Source organism: Gorilla gorilla, chromosome 8 (assembly GCF_029281585.2).
Source record: "Gorilla gorilla gorilla isolate KB3781 chromosome 8, NHGRI_mGorGor1-v2.1_pri, whole genome shotgun sequence".
In the NCBI taxonomy this organism is placed as follows: domain Eukaryota; kingdom Metazoa; phylum Chordata; class Mammalia; order Primates; family Hominidae; genus Gorilla; species Gorilla gorilla.
Genome location: NC_073232.2, coordinates 66348820 through 66369208, shown reverse-complemented (window position 1 = coordinate 66369208; position 20389 = coordinate 66348820). Strand labels below are relative to the sequence as shown.

The 20389-nt window shown below is 43.6% G+C and overlaps 1 protein-coding gene across 6 annotated transcripts in view; it reads right to left on the bottom strand.

The window, feature by feature from the left end:
* LOC101127903 (chimeric ERCC6-PGBD3 protein) overlaps window positions 1–19551 on the bottom strand; it is an 82929-nt gene extending 63378 nt beyond the window's left edge. For 2 of the 6 annotated variants that reach the window (XM_004049391.4, XM_004049392.3), the window contains exons 1-5: window positions 19391–19551; window positions 12966–13401; window positions 11167–11287; window positions 8869–8977; window positions 4557–5301 (exon numbers count right to left, since the gene is read on the bottom strand). In XM_004049391.4, coding sequence (XP_004049439.3) covers window positions 4557–5301; window positions 8869–8977; window positions 11167–11287; window positions 12966–13387 — 1397 coding nt within the window. In that variant the 5' untranslated portion in view covers window positions 13388–13401; window positions 19391–19551. The remainder of the gene's footprint in view (window positions 1–4556; window positions 5302–8868; window positions 8978–11166; window positions 11288–12965; window positions 13402–19390) is intronic. The other 4 variants (XM_019035449.3, XM_055353926.2, XM_063709754.1 and 1 more) reach the window with 4 other exon arrangements.
* Between the last annotated feature and the right edge of the window lie 838 nt (window positions 19552–20389).

The following is a 20389-nucleotide window of genomic DNA, read 5'->3' as shown; positions in this document are numbered from 1 at the left end:
GTGGCGAGGGAGCCTTCAAACCATGCAGAGGAACCAACTCAAATCCACCTCAGGCTGTGCGTTTAGCAGCTTAGCCCAATGCACTAGGTCATCTGAGGAGACTCAGGCACCGCCTACTGAAGAGTCCGTTTCTGAACTCCCCACTATGTTTCCCTGATCGGGGTGGGCATGGGTCGGGGATTTATCCCAGAGGCAGTTATTTGCTGAGTGTGGGCCAAAGTAAAGAAAAAAGCATTACATTCTCAAGCCTCAACATCCTTACCAACAATGCTTCCCAACTGCCTCAAAGCTCTCCTAAATGAGAACATAGTTCTTTCTGAACAAGGTCCTGTGGACCATGAAGAATGTCACCAAGCTCCCCTCAGAGTCAGCAGGAGCTCAGCCAAAGCACAAGTGCAGTGCCCAGCTCCTCCCACCCCGCACCTGCTGCCTCAGACTCCCCACGTTGAGCCCAGGCCCCTACCCTCTGAAGGTGTTTCCCATGTGATTCTGACACACACACCCCACAAGAACCAGATGATCTATGACATACAGCATTTAGCTAAGACTCCCTGCCAGGCCCTCCCCTGTGTATATACAACTGTGCAGGGGACATAAAAGAGGATTTTTGAGAAACTGATATACAAACTGCATCAGCCAAAAGCTGCAGCCCCCAAAAAGAGAAATACATAAGACTGACTTATTTCCATCCCTAGCTCCCAAACCTGACAGTGATCAGAGCCATCTGGGAACATTTTTTAAAAGTCCTGCCCGGTGACCCCACGCTACACTTCCTAAGTCAGCGTCTCCAGTGTTAGGGGCTCCCAGTGACACTGCATAATCAGTCTGTGGGTGGGGAAGCTTTGCTCTAGTCTGTGCTCGTTGCCCTCACTGTAGTCTGTGAGGGCAGCAACTTAAATAGTAACTGCCGACAGATGAAAATAGAGTAAGAACTTGGGGGAATGAGTTTAAGTCAAATGATAAACACTAACCCTAGTCCTGCCAGCAAGAAGAGACAAAAACATATCTGGAAATGCATTTTCTCACTCAGGATGCAACCCGTCTATGCCCCGCAGCCTGACCAAGCAGTGCTGACCACTGCTGGACAAAGAGGCAGGAGTCAGTGACATCTGTTTTATTATGTCAAGGTTGGCAAATACCTAGCATGAATGTTGCTAGTTCCCCACTGTGCCTATGATAGACATCACTAAGGAACTGCACACTCTTTCCCAATCCACCCAAACAGGGCTTCGGAGCCCCATGAATAGACTACCACTCCCCAGAAATCAGAGCTGGCTGGAAAGTGAAGCCCACCTGCCCTTCCTGTCCTCAGCCTCTCTGCACATTGTGGCATCACACCAACCTCCAAGGCAATCCAAATGAGAACCCTGAGGAGATAATGTGCCTCCAAAGCAAAGCAAATTCCTTCCCTTCTCAATGATGCACCTGGAGTTTAGGGGCAAATGCGTAACATTGTTAATTTGGATAAGGGTCATATTAATATATCTGAGCCACCCAACAAGACAAGGCCCTGCACTGGATGAACTTCCTCCACAGTCTCTCCCAAATACCTCAGTCTGAATTCATTATTCCCTTCACACTTGGTTAGGTCCTATTTGTGCCCAAGTCTATTAACAGACTGCAAATTTTTTGCCAGAAACCCTTGAAGCCAGTCCAAGGATGCAGACATGCATTGTTGACATGAAAGCAAAGATAAAGCTATGGAGGCTGACCTCGAATATGGCAACTGGGAAGTGAATCAATAACATGGAGGTAACAAGGACTGGGGACAAGCGACCTGATCTTTATCACCCTGAAGGGGAAAGGTTCGCATGAAATGTTTGGTCTTCTGGGCCACACAGGGCTGTCTTGGCTGCACAGCCTGTACTAGGTAAGCAGCATGTAGGTGCTCACCGGGAACCCACATCACTCAAACACTGAAGGTGTGTTAGTCCTAATCTTTATTTGGCACCTGGAGCTCCCAGGCCCACAATGTGCAAAGCAGTAGTATACTTTAAGAAAGCACTAGACCTCACAACCAACAGCCATAAGCAAATGGAAACCGTGGTAGCACAAAATTAAAATGAAAAAATAATGTATGTTTTACAAGACCTGTATACCACTGACCATAGAACTGACAGAACATTTACTTCTAAGCAGTGGCTCATCCATCCTGTATGACATGAAAGGGTATGAAAACCAGGGAACCCACTGAGGAGCCAGCCTCGAGATACAGTTCAGTGCAGAGGAGAAGGCAGGAGAAACACATGGGAAGGGGGAATACACGGTTTGAAAAATGGTTAAAACTTCAAAGACTGAGCTGAGGGCTTGAGCCAAATGAAGGAAAGCAGGATCCAAAGGGCGACTGCCCAGTTCCATAAAAAAGCTATGGAAAGGGCTTGACGGAAAATTCCTAGTAAGTATCAGCTAAAACAAAGGTACCTAGTTAGGGTGAACCTAGTGCCAGTGAAAGGCCGATGGCTCTCAAGCTGAGAGAATAAAGAGGATGAGATATCCAGAAGTCACCCACTCTCACTTCCTAGAGTTGAAAAGAGCATTATAATTAACAGGCTATACCCTCAGTAAAAGGTGTTAAGTTCAGCAAAGGGTGCCTACCCTGGGAACTATTCCTAAATTCTAACCACTAAAAAAAACCTAATTTTCTATGTTGTAAACTCTATGACTTTATTCTAATCATCCATCGTCAAACCACTGCTAAGACAAGCAACCCTAAAGGTCTGTTTCTCAAGGGAATAGCATTACCATTTCAATTAGTCTACAAAGATCAGCAATGAGTAACAAAATATAGAGAGACTGGCAGTTCTAATATGCTTCTCAATCCTGAGCATTTTATTTTCTTTCATCCCCCAATCCAAACAGCACCAAAGGAGATGTAATACAAATATTTCAATGTGGATATCTGCAGTTTAACAGCCTTAATAACTGTAGCTATAAAATGTTAAGAGCTATTGTATTTTGGTGGCAATTAAGAGTTATTGATATTTCTGAAATTCATTTGAGATTTTACTGTAGCTTTAGCAAAATATTGGCTCTGGAAATAATAAATTGTTTTACAATCTTAACATTATTAAGAAAAACTTATTGCCATCAAATTAAACTAAACCCACATTTAAAATTCAATCAAAATAAATTGCTCTTGATCAAAATACTGATATATTTTAAACATATTTAATATTGACCCAATTTAACTGGAAAAATATATATTGCTCCATTTATAATCAATATGTTGAGATTAACACTTTTATTAATTCCTTGCAGTAGTTAAGAAAAAGTCTGACACTGCTCACTGTTCAAGAGTACTGGGCAACATTCCTCAAACAACTTTACAGGTAATAAACGTGCACAGAAACGAAAGCTGTGCTGAGGGATGACAAATATAAGCCAGCCCTCATCTGTGCATTACTACATAAGGTGCTACTAGAATGTGAGTGCCGCAACTCTAAAGAACAGGATTTAAGTCACAGGTCCTCAAATTACTGTTTAAAAGAATTCTGACACATCTATTTTGGAAAGGTTATGGAAATGTCTGTAGTGTCTCGACAGGGGTTAATGAGCAGTTCTAAGTAACAAGAAAAAACACCAGGTCAACCTTCACTCACAAAGGCCAATAAATACAACAAACTAGGTCTCTTCACCTTGAGAAATAAGAAAAAACTGTTGAGGATTGGGAAAAAGCCATCCCACTATCAAGTATTTTAAAAGTAATAAGGTTCCTTTTTCCCTTTGACTTCCTTAGAGCTAAGTGAGCTCTAAGTCAAGGAGACTTGAAATGTGCGGCAGTAGCACAGTGTTCAGTGGGCCACCATGGGGAGGCCTGCAATGCAGATTATTTTTCCTGGCTCTCAGAAAATGTGTGTCAATATGCAATTCAGACTTCATGTTTCACATGTTCACCTTCCCTTTTATGGTGCTTGCTTTATACAATGACAATGTCATGGAGCTAAAAGCCAAAGTCAGTCTCTAACATAAAAAACAACAGTGAAAAGAAAGGTATGCTGTGCATACAAAGTACACTTTTTGCATGATGGTGGCTTATAATTATGCAGATGACTATTTTCTCAAGACAAAGGAAGGATTTACAAAAGCAAGCTTATTCTTTCTATGCCAAAGCTTAAGTTTCAGCTCTTTTTTGAAGAAAAGTTCTCTAAAATTACTTTCCTGCTTCAAAAGGGAAAACAGAAACCCCTATCCAGTATGCATTAATTCACCCTTTTCTTTTTCCTGATACTCATTCTAGGGTGACTGTCGGTATAAAGGCGACACAGCTCACACTCAGCCCTCTGTATGCCTCTTGCCCCAGCCTTCCCTTAAGTTTTTCATCTTAGACTTGCCTCCAAATCCAACTAAAGACCTAGAAGTACATGCATTTGGGGCCAGCATCATTAAGGACTCAGGGGCCCCACTGCTTCTAGCAGGTTAAGGCTGCAGAAATCCAACCTCTGTATAATCGGGGGGTCTAATATATTAAGCTGGATCTAGAACGCTTACATATTAATAAACCTGTCACCTAAGATAAAGCAAACAGTACGATGTATTTATAATCCCCACAGACCGACCTTAACCGCTGCTTATAATAATCTTCATCTCCATCATCTCGGTATCTTCCCACTTTCCGACCTCCTCCTCCTCCTTCTCCTACAGAAGCAGCTTCAGCTTCTTCCCCAGAACTTGGGAAAAAGTCATCATCAATCTCCTGCACTGGCACTTTCTTCTGCCGTTTCCCGCCCTTGGGCAGAGGCTTCAGCTCATAGTCAGTACCATCTCCAGACAGGTCCGCCTCTGCCCCCTCCACCTCGTCATCTTCCTCCTCTTCCTCCTCCTCTGTGGGGAAATACTCAGACTCTTCACCCTCAGAGTCTCCCTCTGCCTCTGGCCTCATGTCTGACTCCCAAGGTCTCCTTGCCTTTGGCAATCCCACTTTCCCCTGGAACTGCAAAGCCCTCTTCTGGAGTTTCTTGATGTGCTTTTTCAAACGCTCCTCTTTTTTGGACAAAACTCTGGCTTTCTTGTTTGGTTTGTTTTTATTTTGCACTGGGGCTGGAGGCGTGACTGGGGCTGGAGCTTTTCTAGCTGCTCTTTTATTACAAGCTTGCTTCTTCCTTTCAAAAGACAGTTTTGCTTGATCTGCCAAATACTTTTCGAAGCCTGATGCTTCATTGAGCATGATTTTTCTGGGCTTTTTCTCCTGTTTCTGAGGGATCTGGGTACCAAAAGGTGTCATCTGGCCAGTGCGGATGAGCTCTTCCCAGGCAGTCTCCTGGACAGGCATGAGCATGCTGCCAAGACTGGATGGCCCCGGCTCTGAAAGAACAATAGCAATGCATTTCGCACTAGCATGAAACTTTCCAAGGGTACAAAAGAAATGCTCACTCTTTCAAGAAATATTAGGCAGCTACAAGTAACTCATATAAAAAAAGAATCATCCATGTACTAAAGCATGTTACATATGAAGGACAGAATAAAATTTATTATAGCACCACGCTATATTTAATATATTCCTGTTCAAAAAGACAACTTCTCAGTAACTTTTCCCCAAAATATTTCACTATAAATATACTCTCTGCCATCCAAAGATAGGCTTATTACTCTATAAATACAGTTATAAACAGTCAAGTTTAGCTGTGTTTCCTTATCAGCTGAGTAGTCGTCCATGAGGAAGCAAGCTCTGAAGTTCTCACGTCATTGCTAAAACCAACATTCAGATGGACTTAAATTCAAGAGACAGTAAAACCAAAAACAGGGATCACCATGTACCTAAAAAGGAAAAACATAAATGTCAGCTCTACGCTGCCCAGCATGGCAGTTACCAGTCACCTGCAGCTATTTAAATTTAAATTACATTAAGTTAAAAACTCAGTTCCACAGTTGCACTTGCCCTTTTTGAAGTGCTCAAGAGCTACACATGACTAATGGCTACTATAATGGGCAACACAGAGAACATTTTCATCACTGCAAAAAGGTCTATTGGACAGCAGCACTGTGTTAGATATGTGAAGTTAACTGACTTGAAGACATGAACTAAAATTGGAAGTTACACCATAAGTGTGAAGTCCCCAGAAAGTATCCCTCTTTCATTAGTTGAAATTCATCTCTGGCAAAATTACCACATAACCAAAATACCAAAAGACCTAAGGCTTAATAGGAAGGAATCCATATTCTAAAATCTACGATTCTTGCAGGCCAATGATACCCAGTTTTTCATTAAACTTGCACTGAAATAAAACATACATCTGAAAGTGCACAAATCATTAAGTGTAGAACTCAGTGAATATTCAGAAAAAATGTACTCATAAACTAGCAGCCATATCAACTAACAGAAATTACTAGCACCACCAGATGAGCCCTTCAGGCTACCTCCCAGCCTCTACGCCCCCCAAGATAATGATGGACCTGGACTCCTAACGTACAGACAAGTTGTGCCTGTCTCTGAACGCTACGTAAGTGGAAATGTTTGTGCCCTGTGTCCACCTTCCTTCATGCAACATTATGCTTTTGAGCTGCATCCTTACTGTTGAATGTAGCTGTAGTTTGTTAACTCTCACTGTTAATGCACATTTGAGTGGCTTCCAGGTTTTGGCTACTAGGAATAATGTTGCTATGAATATTCTGATGCACATCTTTTGGTTTTATTTTTATATATATATATCTGGGTATGCTAAGCTTTGGTAGACACTGTCAGTTTTCCAAAGTGTTACCTTCCAAAGTCCCATCAACTGTGTCAGAAAGTTCCAACTGGTGTATATTCTTGTCATTCCATGTTAGCTATTTTGGTAGATGTGTAGTGGTACCACATTATGGCTATAATTTACATTTCCCTGATGACTAACAAAATAGGTGCCTTTCATGAATTTATCTTTTGGACAGCCTTTTTTGTGTAGGAAGTGTTCCAGTCTTTCGCCCATTTTTGTTTGTCTGTTTCTTTAAATGATTTCTAGTTCTTTATATATCCTAGATTTGAGTCCTTTGATTCACACATGTATTGCAAATATCCTCCCCAGCTCAGTATCTTGCCCTAAATGCTATCTTCTGATGAACAGAAGTTCTTGGTTTTATATATAGTCCATTTAACAAATCTTTTCCTTTACACTGAGTATTTTGCCTCAATTAAGCCTTAGGTCTTTACACTGAGTATTTTGCTTCCTATTAAGCCTTAGGTCTTTTGGTATTTTGGTTATGTGGTAATTTTGCCGGAGATGGATTTCAACTAATGAAAGAGGGATACTTTCTGGGTGACTTTACAGTTATGGTGTAACTTCCAATTTCAGTTCATGTCTTCAAGTGTTGGCTGGTGTCCAGACGGAGAGATATAATAGGAACCAGGAACTCAAAAAAAGAGCAAAGCCAGATGTCTACAGATCTGTATAAGGTACTAGTAGAACCTAGGTGGCTGCAAAAGCCATGGGGAATAGATAACCAGGGAGAGGCAGTAGAACAAGAAGAGTGCTCAGAGAAATCCTGAGAGACATCAATATTTAAGATATGGCCAGAAATAACTATGCAGAAGTAGTCAGAGGGCTAAAAAGAAAACCAGTAGAGAAGCAGGGATCCCACAAGGAACAGAAGTGTCAGCTGCTGTGGACAGGCAGAGTGGAACAAGGATAAAAAGGGGCTCTCGGATTTGAGGAGGTAGCTATTAACCCTAGACAATGTAGCTATTAACCCTACTACCAAATTTTTAGCTATTAACCCTAACAGGCAGCTATTAACCCTACTACCAAAGTCACAGTAGGAGGTGAAAGACAACAGCAGATCTGAGACGGCCAGACAGGAACAAACATCTGTTATCAATGAGAAACATAGTACACAGCAGTTAAAAGCACTGGTCATAGGCCTAATGAATTCTGAGAGGCTGAACTTTAAAACCACGTACTTTTGGGCTGGGTGCAGTGGCTCACACCTGTAATCCCAGCACTTTGGGAGGCCAAGGTGGGCAGATCACCTGACGTCAGGAGTTCGAGACCAGCTTGGCTAACATGGTGAAACCCTGTTTCTACTAAAAATAGAAAAAATTAGCTGGGCATGGTGGTATGCGCCTGTAATCCCAGCTACTTGGGAGGCTGAGGCAGGAGAATCGCTTGAACCCGGGAGGCAGAGGTTGCAGTGAGCTGAGATGGTGCCATTGCACTCCAACTTGGGCAACAAGAGTGAAACTCTGTTTCAAAAATATACATATTTCTCTATTGCTTCAATTAATTCTTCATAACAATTCTCATCTTACTGAATAAACTTCTAAAGCTAGTAGAAACTAGTTGCTTAGAGAATTTAATGCTAAGCAGCTTTAATCTGTATTTCAAATAGTCAATGCCTATGCAGCCACCAATTTGTACACATACACACACACGACTGCAAAGATAATTTAGTTCCAGAGCTTACGAATTTTCCCAAAAAGTTTTCCAAAAGACAACCATCCAAGACAGTAATGTAAATGAAATACTGCCCAGAGTACCTGAATGAAGATGTCTTTTCTTAAACTGATGCTTGGAAAGCCTGCCAAATACGCTCTTTAAAGACATGTGAGAGCCATTCTACAAATGCGATTAATGATGTTGGGCTTCCAACATGTAATTTAATCATGATGCTAGTTGTCTTTATCAAATTAACAATATAAGAATGTTTAAGATTTCCAGTGTATTAAATGTAATAATAAATGTGTACCAGCAGCCTCCTATGAACTGAGTTAAAAGTTTACTTTAATTCTCTTTGAGAGGGATTTGGTTCTGCAGGTGTAGAGAATAAAATTTTCCTAAATCTGTTTTGACACTAAGGCAAAGAAACGTATTTTTCTCAAAACCCAGGCAAAGACTAAAGAGACTACAGGCATCAGGCATCAATTCAAGAACACAGAGAAACTGCTCCTAGCATCCTCACCTGCATCCTCTTCCAGACTGGCGTGATCTAGTTCAATTTTCACCTCTGCTCCTCCAAGGATGGCCTGGAGATGCTTTCGTTTTGCAGTGATCTTTTTTAGCTGTTGTTCCTTGAATGGTAAATATAGAAGACAGAAAACAGCAATGAAGTGATTTATTGTTAAATACAAAAGATAGCATTATGAAATTTTAAACTTAAATCCAAAGTAAAATAAAAATAATATACATTACATAAAAATTCCATACATTACTATTACTAGAGAGCCCTATGTGAGCAACTACCACTTTTCTAGGAGTAAAGGGGCCGTGAATATTCCCAGCAGACAGGCATGCCTGCACCCCCATGCTCTCCTGAGGGCGGCAGACTGCCTTCTATGTGCCCGAGCCCTTAAATACACGGGCACTGACCTGAAAGGTGGACTTGTTCTACTTGGTTTCCCCCTTACACACTGGGCAAATCCCTAAACTACTCTGTGTTTCTGATTCAGAACCAATGGGCTATGGAAGTCAACAGGCCATAAGATAAGAAATAAAAACACAAATGTTCAGTTGAAAAAGTTAGTCTCCTTTGATAACCTACTATATTTATGACTGTCCTTTTAGTATTCTACCTAATCAAAAAGCTTTAAGAAAAAATATATCTTGCCATGCCTCTCCACCCTGGCCACTCCAGACTCCTCTTTGTCTTGTTCCCTTCCACATCACCAGAACTCAGATATGTGCCCTTGGGCTTCACTGGAGAGGCCCAATGAACTGGGCCTGTGGTACCTGGTTCATCTTTCCAAGGTCAATAATGTTTCAACTTCAAATACGAGTGTGGGACAAGGGGAAATCCTGAACATAAATGCCACACTGCAATGACTTGCAATTTGTTTTTTCTCAGTTTTTCTCTCGGCAACATTCTGTTTAAAGCACTTTCCCTCTGAATAGTCTACCTCTAACCATCAAAGAGCTGCTAAAGACAAGAATGCATAATTAAGTTAGACTAGGACCTGAAGTGGTCTCAAGTTTGATGCTCTACACCCTTGAAATTCCAGCCCACTAGAAGCCCAAGAAGGTCTCTGCACATCAATTTCACATGCTCCCACAAGAGACCAGATGTCCTCTCTCTGATTTGGGAGGACCCACCTGCCTTGGGCAACTGCTAGCTTTGACCTTTGGGCTGCTATTCTGGAAGCCAGTGAGAGAAGATGGGGTAGTGCAGGTAACAGACTGGTGAGTGGAAAGTATAATAAAAGGAGGGCCACATGAACTGAACCAACGCACAGCCCTGCCCCCTGGAGAGCTTAAAGAAAAGATACAAGGACTCTACTCACTGCAGTGAATCAACTGTAAGCACAAGTTGGGATGGCAGAACTGAAATGGTTACAGCTAGTCATTCCTATCTATTGCAATGTATTTTCACAAAGGGGTACATAAATCATAAAAAATGTTTCAGACCTCACAAAGCTGTACATAAATCCTTAAAAAAAGTTTCAAACTTCATAAAAATAATATCCTAAGTAACAAATATTCCCTACCCTTAAGTTTTCCAAAGCTAAGTACAACCCCAGTGTGGCTGGGTGCTGACTGTAATACCCAAGGTGGGAGGAAGGGCCAAGCTCTCGCAACAGTCAGCAAAGGTGTGTGAGGGTCAATGGCTGCACCGCCAAGAAACAGAGTGGAGGCAATCAGAGGAAGCAAGGGCTAAGCAGAAAAGAGTTCACACGAGACCAGGAGACTGAGGCCAGTGTGACCCTAAGCCAAAGAAATGGTGATGCAGGAAAACTAAGGAAGTGCACCCAAGTGAGGCAAGCAACACCAAAAAGGAACTTTTCTCAAATACACAGATGGTCTCCAACTTATCATGGTCTGACTTGCAATTTTTCAACTTTGTGATGGGTTTATCAGGGCATAACCCCATTATAAACTGAGGAGCCTCTGGACTTAACTATGGTTTGACTTACAATATTTTGACTTTAAGATAGGTTTTTCAGGGTATTTAATGCATTTTTGACTAACAATATTTTCAATTTACGATGGGTTTGTCGGGATGTAACCCTGTTGTAAATCAAGGAGCAACTGTATACGTATGGATGTGTGTGTCTATGTATGTGTGTTTTTTTAAATGCAATAGAATGGGATGTTAAAGGAAAACAGCAGAAAGATTAAACATACAAAAGAAACCCAAAATTTCTCTATTGTAATTATAAGTATTTGCTTCACATCTTATAAGCACTTTTTAAAATACTTCCTAAATTAAGTGCCCCTAAATGATGACTTTTTCAAAAATGCAATACTGAATGTTATTCTGAATCACCTTATTATACTTCTGTCGTTTTACAGAATCTAGTTTCCTGTTGATGTCTCTGCTGGTGGCAGCTTGAGGGCTAAGCTGTTCAATAATTTTATTGATTTGCCTTAGGGATGTCGTACATGACCTGAAAAATAAGATAAATTGTCTATTTTCCACTCTGATAACATTTTTATAGCATAATATAAAGAGAAAAATGCTAAAAACATGTCCCTTTTACTTCTTATTAACTAAAAGATAAAGGAAACTAAACCAGAATACATACCCTTATTGGCCACAAATAAAACTTGTAGGATCATTAGAGGTTTAAGATGACTGCTAGTGTTTTCTTTTATCTAGCTGATTTAGATCAGCTTGTTCCCATTTGTAAGCTGCTTCATTCATTCTACAAGCATTATTTAAGTGCCTACTTTATTCAACACACTATGCTAGAACAATGTGCAATAAGTTGTCCTTTTACATGAAAAAATGCATACATGGGTTTTTTAAGCCCGTTACGGAAGCCTTCCAAAGTCTGGAAGCATCCTAAAAATGCTTAAACATTTTCTTATATAAATTACACATCTGCGACAATATTTTTCTTCTACATAAATGGAATATTCACTTACTACAGCATTAAACTTTGTGGTGCAAAGAAAACAAATCAATTTAAAATAAATTACTCCTAAAATAGACACCATAGAATTGTAGCTTCCAATTTTCAAAACACAAATTCAATCTTCTTGATGCTTATGTAATTTGCTGTTTGTATCCTCTGTGGATTACAGGATAAACAATGCGTATTACTGGCTGAGACACCACATTACTGGCGACCCCACAACTCTCCTCTGTCACCTCTGGAGAAAGAGGACACATTTCCAAGATCAAATGTAAAAGTATCATTATAAAGAGTTGAGGTCCTCAACACTCAGACTATAACCATGAACGAGCACCTGCTCCTGAGGAGGCCAAAAGAACACACCAGGGAATGGTTAGCAGAAAACATGTCTTTGAAGTACCAACAACCACATTCATGAGAGCTCCACACTCCACCCTCCCCAGCTATCCTCTGTGACACTGCTCCATCCTCCATCCCGTTCAGCCCTCGCCTTCTTTCTTGCTTACCTGACACTGCCCAGAACACTGCCCAACAGGGGGCCAAGCAGCAATGATAAGTGAGCTCAACCCCTCCCACTTCCCCTCTCCTGTCCTCACCTCCTACCCTTGCTCAGGTCTACAGCCTCCCCTTCTTCCCCATTAACGTGCTATGCTCAAAACAGCTCAAGTCTTCTCCCTCTCTAAGACACAAATAAAATCTCCATTTCCAGAGTCAGAACAAGGATGGAAGAAAAGAAAACCGGGGAGTCTTTATTATTTCTAGAAATGCAAATCTGAAAAATTGCCCAAGGACTGAACACTAAGTTTGGGGACAGTAAGCTAGAAAGAAGCTACCGCACAGAGAAAAATGTGAAGGGGGCGCAATGTATTCCTGGCATCTCGAATAGGAAACACCCGAATTTAGGTGCACCTCTCCTGAGATCACTCTGTGCACATGCTGGTGAACAGCCCTTCTCTTCTGGACATTATGCATGCAATTGGCTTTCACGAGCTGGACAGAGACTCTAACTACCATGTACAATGCCACTCCTAAGGGGAAGGGCTGGGACTCAAAGATGAGGTTGAGGACTGCCCTTATTGACTCTGTCCTCCAAATAAAAGGTTCTACACATCTCCTAAACTTCTGGAATACTAGAGTTCTCCATTACCTGAATATCCCTGTCATGTTTTACCACCACTTTGAAAGGAAGAAGATGGGCTGCACTCACGTGAGGTCATCCAGGACCGACCGATACTCCTTCTCCATGTCAGCGAGCTGGGAGGCACGGCTGGCCTCATGGATGGCATTGTCCACCTGCTGAAGCACTCCCTGTTCCAGCACGTCCTGGTCATAGACGTCCACACCCAAACCCTGCAGCTCAAGGGCCTGGGCGCTAGGCTCTACCGCCTGGATCTGATGTCGGTCGATGTGCAGCAGGGCTGGCCCTCTCCTCGGAGCTGCTGATGCGCACCCCACAGCAGAGGTGGACAGCCCGTCACCCACAGAACGAAAGGACAGGTACTCCTCCACCTCCCCATCACCACCACTTTCTTGCTTGATTGCCATTTCTTCATTATTACTGACAGGTTGACTCTGTAAACAGTCTTGCTCCTGAGTTTGACTTGAGTGGGGGATTCCCTCATTTGGCATTCTCTACAGACTACCTAAAAGGAAAAAAAATTTATAAGTCTTCGTTATATAGGATTCATTGTAGTTCTTAAATATTTTATAATTAGAGCAGACTGGTTTCTCAAAAGATCAAGTAATAATCTTCCAACTACATAAATTCAAGTTTCCAAGTATTAATTTACCAAAAAGGGACAACGTATCTTCTTGAGTTCTGATAATAAATAAGAAAAATTAACCAGAAAAAGAAATGCAGTATCATCAACAAAGAACATTTAGGCAGCCAGCTAAGAAAGCCAGCCACCAAAATCCTGGGGTGATGGCCATGGAATATTCTTCAAAACAGCTGAAGTCATTTGGCTGCTGTTTTCCAAGTTAGCATCTTCATTTCATTATGACACAAATGATTTATAATATAGTGGCAAGATCAACTGTAATGCATAGGAACAGTGATGTTAGGAAAGAGCTTCTGTGTGAATCTGAGACTAGAAATTCCTAGGCTGAATACCTATCCAGTAAATAGGAGCTTTGAACAAGTCAGAAGCTCAGAAGATTAATTAGGCCAGGCAAGTGGCTCAGTCCTGTAATCCCAGCACTTTGGGAGGCCAAAGCGGGAGGATAGAGACCAGCCAGGGAAACACAGCGAGCTCAGGACTTCGAGACCAGCCTGGGAAAGATAATGAGACCTTGTCTCTACTAAAAATTTAAAACCTTAGTCAGGCCTGGTGATGTGTACCTATAGTCCCAGTTACTCAAGGGGCTGAGGCAGGAGGATCACTTGAGCCTGGGAGATGGAGGCTGCAGTGAGCCATGATTGCACAACTGCACTCTAGCCTGGGCAAAAGAGCAAGACCTTGTAAAATAAATTTAAAGTTTTTTTAAAAGATTAATTAAAATATTCTCAAAAATAGGCTGGGCACGATGGCTCACATCTGTAATCCCAACACTTTGGGAGGCTGAAGCGGGCAGATTACTTAAGGTCAGGAGTTTGAGACCAGCCTGGCAAACATGGTGAAACCCGATCTCTACTAAAAATACAATAATTGGCTGGGCATGATGGTGAGCACCTGTAATCCCAGCCACTCGGGAGGCTGAAGCAGGAGAATCACTTGAACCCAGGAGGCGGAGGTTGCAGTGAGATGAGATCTCACCACTGCATTCCAGCATAGGCAACAGAGTGAGACTCAATCTCAAAAAAAAAAAAAAACCTCCATTTTAATACACAGTATAATTTCTCACCCATCAGGTTAGCAAGAATTCAAAGCCTGATAAATCCAATACAGACAAGGAGAAGGATCCCCCCTCACATAGTGCTGCTGAGAATATAAATTAGTAAAGCCCTTTGCAGGGACAACTTAGCAATATCTATTAAATTAAATGCACATGACCTTTGTCAAGGCAATTCTAGGTATTTATTCCAGAGAACTAGTCACACACAGGTGCAAGGATGTTTAGTGCAGCACATTTTTAATAGTTTAATGTAACTACTAAGTATATTCTGTATACTGATATAAAAGCCATGTTAAGTGAAAAAATTCATGGTATGAACACACTTATGTTGAAAAAAGTATGTATCCTGCACACAGAATGATCCGGCAGGATACAAACTAAGCCTTTAAGTCAGAAGGGGGAAGAGAAAGCACAGGGAAAAATAACGGGGAATGTTCACATTGTACTCCACATACTCAGGACCTGCTGCTTTAAGGAGAATATATTCACTATATTACCTATACAACTATCACATCTAATAAATATATTAAAAAGCAAAACGATAACCAAAAATCAGTCTTGCTTTTTGTTTAACTGTGAATAAGATTTCTTTGAGCACTGTAACTTTTCTGTTAAATGACAAGTTCCCCCAATGGGCCCCACTCATCCCTTATTAAGTAAAATAAGCCCAGCAATAAAGCACTGGGATACAAAGAATTCAGCATCATCTACACCCGAGTGGCTATCCACTGGAGCAGCAGCGTGTCAGTTAACAACAGAGCAGGGCAGGTCAGCTAGCCCGGGACACGGACAAGAGGTCACACGAGCATCGAGCGAACTATATATGGTGTCTGGGGCCCAAGAAATATCACGGAGGAACTGAGATTTGAACACATGGGCCATGCATGGTCTGATATATAGGAGGTGCTCAATATCTGCTGAAAGGAAGTGAGGTTCAGAGCTAAGTCTAAAATAATAAAAAGTTTGGTCTGGACAAATGAGTCACCAGTGAATTCAGTCACAAAAATGAGACTCTCAAAAAGGAAGCAGATAGGAAGCAGGACTGGCAAGCAGCTTACATGTAATCAGTACCATTTGCAGCATGCAGTCAGAAATGCAAATCTGAGCTCAAGGGAAAGTCTGGGTGACACGTGGACACATCAGCAGAGTGAGCAGTTCCAGGGTTCCCAAGGCTCTGACAGGTACCTAAGATCATTTTGGAGGGTACGAGGAGGCCAACATTGGAAAGGTTAAAAAGTGAACACAGTGAGAAAGTTCCTTCTTTTGGGGCCTGCTGATTATTTTCAAGAGGAAGGTTCAGCTCACCTCACTTTCCAACAGAGGGAGCAGGATTCCAGCTCAGAGTGTCTGTACTAGCTGGCAGTTAACAATTCTGTTTTCATTTTTCTTATTTGCACACACGAGGATTTCTTTTTAAGAAAAAAGGATGCCAATTCAACCAAAAATATTAAGTAACCATTTTTCTATTTCTGTAAAATAATATCAAAAAGCAATAGTATTGTAGTGTAAAGACAAGGTTAAAAATAAAGAAGTTTGGGGAAAACTTCTAATAATAAAAAAGGAGGAAGAGCGTCCAGTGAATTAGAAAAGGCTGAGTGAATTTGGATACCAATGGGTCACCATTTACCTTGGTAAAAGAAGTTTCAGGCCAGGCTTGGTGGCTCACACCTGTAATCCCAGCACTTTGGGAGGCCAAGGCGGGTGGATCACCTGAGGTCAGGAGTTCGTGACCAGCCTGACCCAACATGGTGAAACCCCATCTCTACTAAAATACAAAAATTAGCCAGGCGTGGTGGTGCATGCCTGTAATCCCAGCTACTCGGGAGGCTGAGGCACGAGAATCGCTTGAACCCAGGAGGCAGAGGTTGCAGTGAGCTGAGATCACACCACAGAACTCCAGCCTGGGCAACAAGAGTGAAACTCTGTCTCGAAAAAATAAAAAAGTTTCAGTGGAGCGATAGGGCCAAAAACCAGACTGTAGTGGTTGAAATGTAGTTGGTGTGTAAGGAGTGGATGAGGAAATGGAGGCCACAAGAGAGTGGCCTGTCCTTTAAAGAGCTTGCCTCTGGCAGGGAGACAGCTACAGTGATAAAGTAATAATGGATTTGTTGGGGGTAGGGAGAGAACTAGGGCAAGAAAAACTAGAGCACGTAATGGCTGGAGGGAGACAGAGGAGATAACCCAGAAAGGTGTACCAAAAGAGACAGCAAAAGTGGAAGGTCGCAAGCAGAAATGAACAGGAGGCACAACACATCTTTCTCGGACTCTGGCAGAAGGAGGATTCCTGATAGATCTAAATTTGCAGGTGGAAAGGAGGGAAGCTGAAGTGGATTACAGACAAAATATCCCACAAAGCAGCAAGTTGGGAAGTTCCTGAGTCAGGAGACAAAGTTGGCACTGGGGCTAAAGACTAAGAGTCTGGAATAAATGTCCTGTACAAGAGAAAAGGGAGTTGACAGGGAACAAACACTGATGATTGCTGTGGAGGACCTACCTGAGGATCCCCCCAGCCCCGCAAAGCCATAGACTGCTAACAATCTCCGGGGCTGAACAATCTCCTCCTTCAGTAATTCGCAGTCCTGGGGGAAATGTCACTATTGAGGGTTTTCAGAGCAGAAATGGTAGCGCAAAAGGGTCATGGGGTTGAAGATGCTGAGAAGAGTAGCTGAAGCAACTGACTTCAGGGTCCAAGCTGGGTAGGTTTAAAAAAACAAAAACAAACAAACAAACAAAAAAAAAACAGAAGGGGCCTGGAAATGGGAGAAAGGGTTCAAGAAGCCACTTAGTATCTGGCAATGGCCAGAAAACCAAGTCTTCTGGAAGTGAGAGCTGGAAACCAGAAGGCTCTTATCAGGTTAAAGAATTTCAGAAGTGAAATAAATCATACATTTGCCGGGAGCGGTGGCTCATGCCTGTAATCCCAGCACTTTGGGAGGCCGAGGCGGGAGGATCACGAGGTCAGAAGTTCGAGACCAGCCTGACCAACATAGTGAAATCCCGTCTCTACTAAAAATGCAAAAATTAGCTGGGCATGGAGGCGCGCGCCTGTAATCCCAGCTACTCAAGAGGCTGGGGCAGGAGAATCGCTTGAACCCAGGAGGCGGAGGCCGCAGTGAGCGAGATCGCACCACTGCACTCCAGCCTGGGCGACAGGGCAAGACTCTGTCTCAAAAAAAAAAAAAAAAAAAGAAAGAAAGAAATCATACATTTAACAAATAGTTACTGAGAGTTAATTACACCAGGCAATGTACTAGGTTAACTAATTCCTGTCCCCAAAGAGCTTAGAGTCTCATGGGAAAAACAGACATTTAAAAACTATATATATATATATACACATATATATACACACACACACACACACACACACATATACAAATATAATTGTGGTGACTGCTGTTAAGAGGAAAGTACAAGGCTTTCTGACAAAATGAGAGAAACCAAATTGAAATTGTGGAGGTAGATGTGGGGTCAAGGAGGCCTCTCTGATAAAGTGACATCTGATGAGTCAGTCAGGTCGAAAGTAAAGTGAACGTCTTGCAAGGAAACAACGTGTGAAATTTTTTTTTTTTTTTTTTGAGACGGAATTTCCCTCCGGTTGCCCAGGCTGGAGTGCAACCTCCGCCAGGCTCACTGCAACCTCTAACTTCCGGGTTCAAGCGATTCTCCTGCCTTGGCCTCCCGATTAGCTGGGATTACAGGCATATGCCATCACGCCCGGCTAATTTTTCGTATTTAGTAAAGACAGGGTTTCACCATGTTGGTAAGGCTGGTCTCGAACTCCTGACCTCAGGTGATCCACCCACCTCGGCCTCCCAACAACGTGCGTAACTTTTAAGACTAGAAAGAGCTGATGCACTTGTGAAAATGCAAGAAGGCTGGAACACCGAATTTTTTACTTTATTTTTAACTTTGAGTTAAGAAGAGCAGAGGGCTCCGTTCATGGCCTAAGTCTTGCAGAGTATCTTCTAAGGCTTAATCATCTGGGACACTAGTATCTTCACCATCCTCCCCCCATCACTGGGGCTCCCGCAGCCAGGGGCGAGCTGGGTCTCATTTGGAGGGTTGGTCGGACACAGGCACAGTTCTGAGAGGGGACAGGCAAGGGCCAGATCACACAAGGCCTGGGAAAACACGAGCATGGATTCCACTCCCAGTGCAATGGAATGACTCTGAAAACTGTTAAGTAGGCTGATGATGGCATGACCTACTTTATGCCAGAGACCACCTGGACAACTGTGCGGATAATGGATTGGAGGAGACAAAGCAACAAGAAGATGATGGGAAAAGTTGAGGAGAAAAGCGAGGGCTGCCTGTCACAGGATGACAGCAGTTAAGACGCTGCGTGGAAGTCACGTAACAGCAGCATTTACAGGCGGCCTGCCTCATCCGCCCACGCTCTTATCAATTTGACTCTATCAACGCCCAAAACGTTGGACGTACATCTAGCCCAACTCTCTTTAAAATAACAGCTCCAGCATTTTAATCGAGATCAAAAAGGACCCAGCTGACCCTGCGCGCAGGGGCCTTATACAAAGTCGGAGAAGTAGCTGGGTCGCTGGCCAGCCAGGGACTCCATGCCGCCTCAGGTGAGCGCTCCTTGGCGCTACTTCCGGTCTCAGGTGACGCCGCCGGAAGCGGGCGCTGGGCCCTAAGACCCCCTACAGTGCGTCCTCGCTGACAGGCTCAATCACCACGGCGAGGCCAAGGCGCGGGGCCGCGGCCGCGGCCGCCCGAGAAGCCTGAGCTGGGCCCCGACACCCCCTGCCCGACATTCGGCCGGGCCCCCCGAACACTCACCCAGGGCCGCGCGGCCGCCCACAAGGAAACAGAGACGCTACCGCCGCCAGCCGCCTTGGAACCCAGCTCGACTGGCCGTGGCGCCTGCGCCCTCAGCTCAACCATAGACACCGCCCCCAACAGCGACTCCGACTTCTGCTGGTGCGGGGAGGCCCGCGGCGCATGCGCCTGGCTCAGCGTTTGTTTTTAAGCACGGGCAAGACCACGTGGTTTGGAGGGACGGGCTCAGCCGCGCCTTTCTACTTGCGTGCGAGCAGGGCGAGAAAGCTGTCTCCGCTGCCGGTCAGCTGGGTGGCTTGCGAAGGATGCTTCGCCCCTAGCGAAAAATACCCTGCTGGCAAGGCAGTTATGAAAGTTAAGACGTATTTCCACGTAGAGGGGGATGCGGGTGTGGCATGCGAATGTAAATCCTCACAATTAACCTTGAACCCTGCAGAGAAAGTCAGCTTGGGCAGGGGAGTTAGCCGCACCTTTTGGTCGCCAGGCTGTGACCTCTCTTGTTATCTCGCACGACTGAACACGGGAAGGAGGGAGAGCTGTCCTGCTTCTCTGTTCCCCCTACGCCACGCGCGCACCTGGGCGGAGTGAGTGCCTACAGAGCCTGCTTACATGTGTACATTGCCTTAAGTCCAGCGTTTAGTATCCGTCCTCAGATCTCAGAGGTAGGCGGGGTTTCGAGGCAGGCGAGAATTTTACCGTGGTGCGTTTGAAGAAAGAAGATGTCCACACAGAGGTTCAGAACAAAGGGAGGAAGTTGAGCTTCGCCTGGGGAAAGAAGCAGCCCACGATATAGGATGGCTGTACCAGACAGAGCTTCTCAGCTCAGGATCCGCGCTAGGAGAAGGTGGACTTTCCAGGGCCCCGAGGCAGGACGTCCTCTGGGAGGGCAGTGACTGCGGGTCACTGCCTGGGAAGTGCTGTCCTCACTTGGAAGCCTGAAGTCGGACAATAGGGAAATGGGGTCGGAAAGGGGACTAGGAAATGCTCCATAACATCATC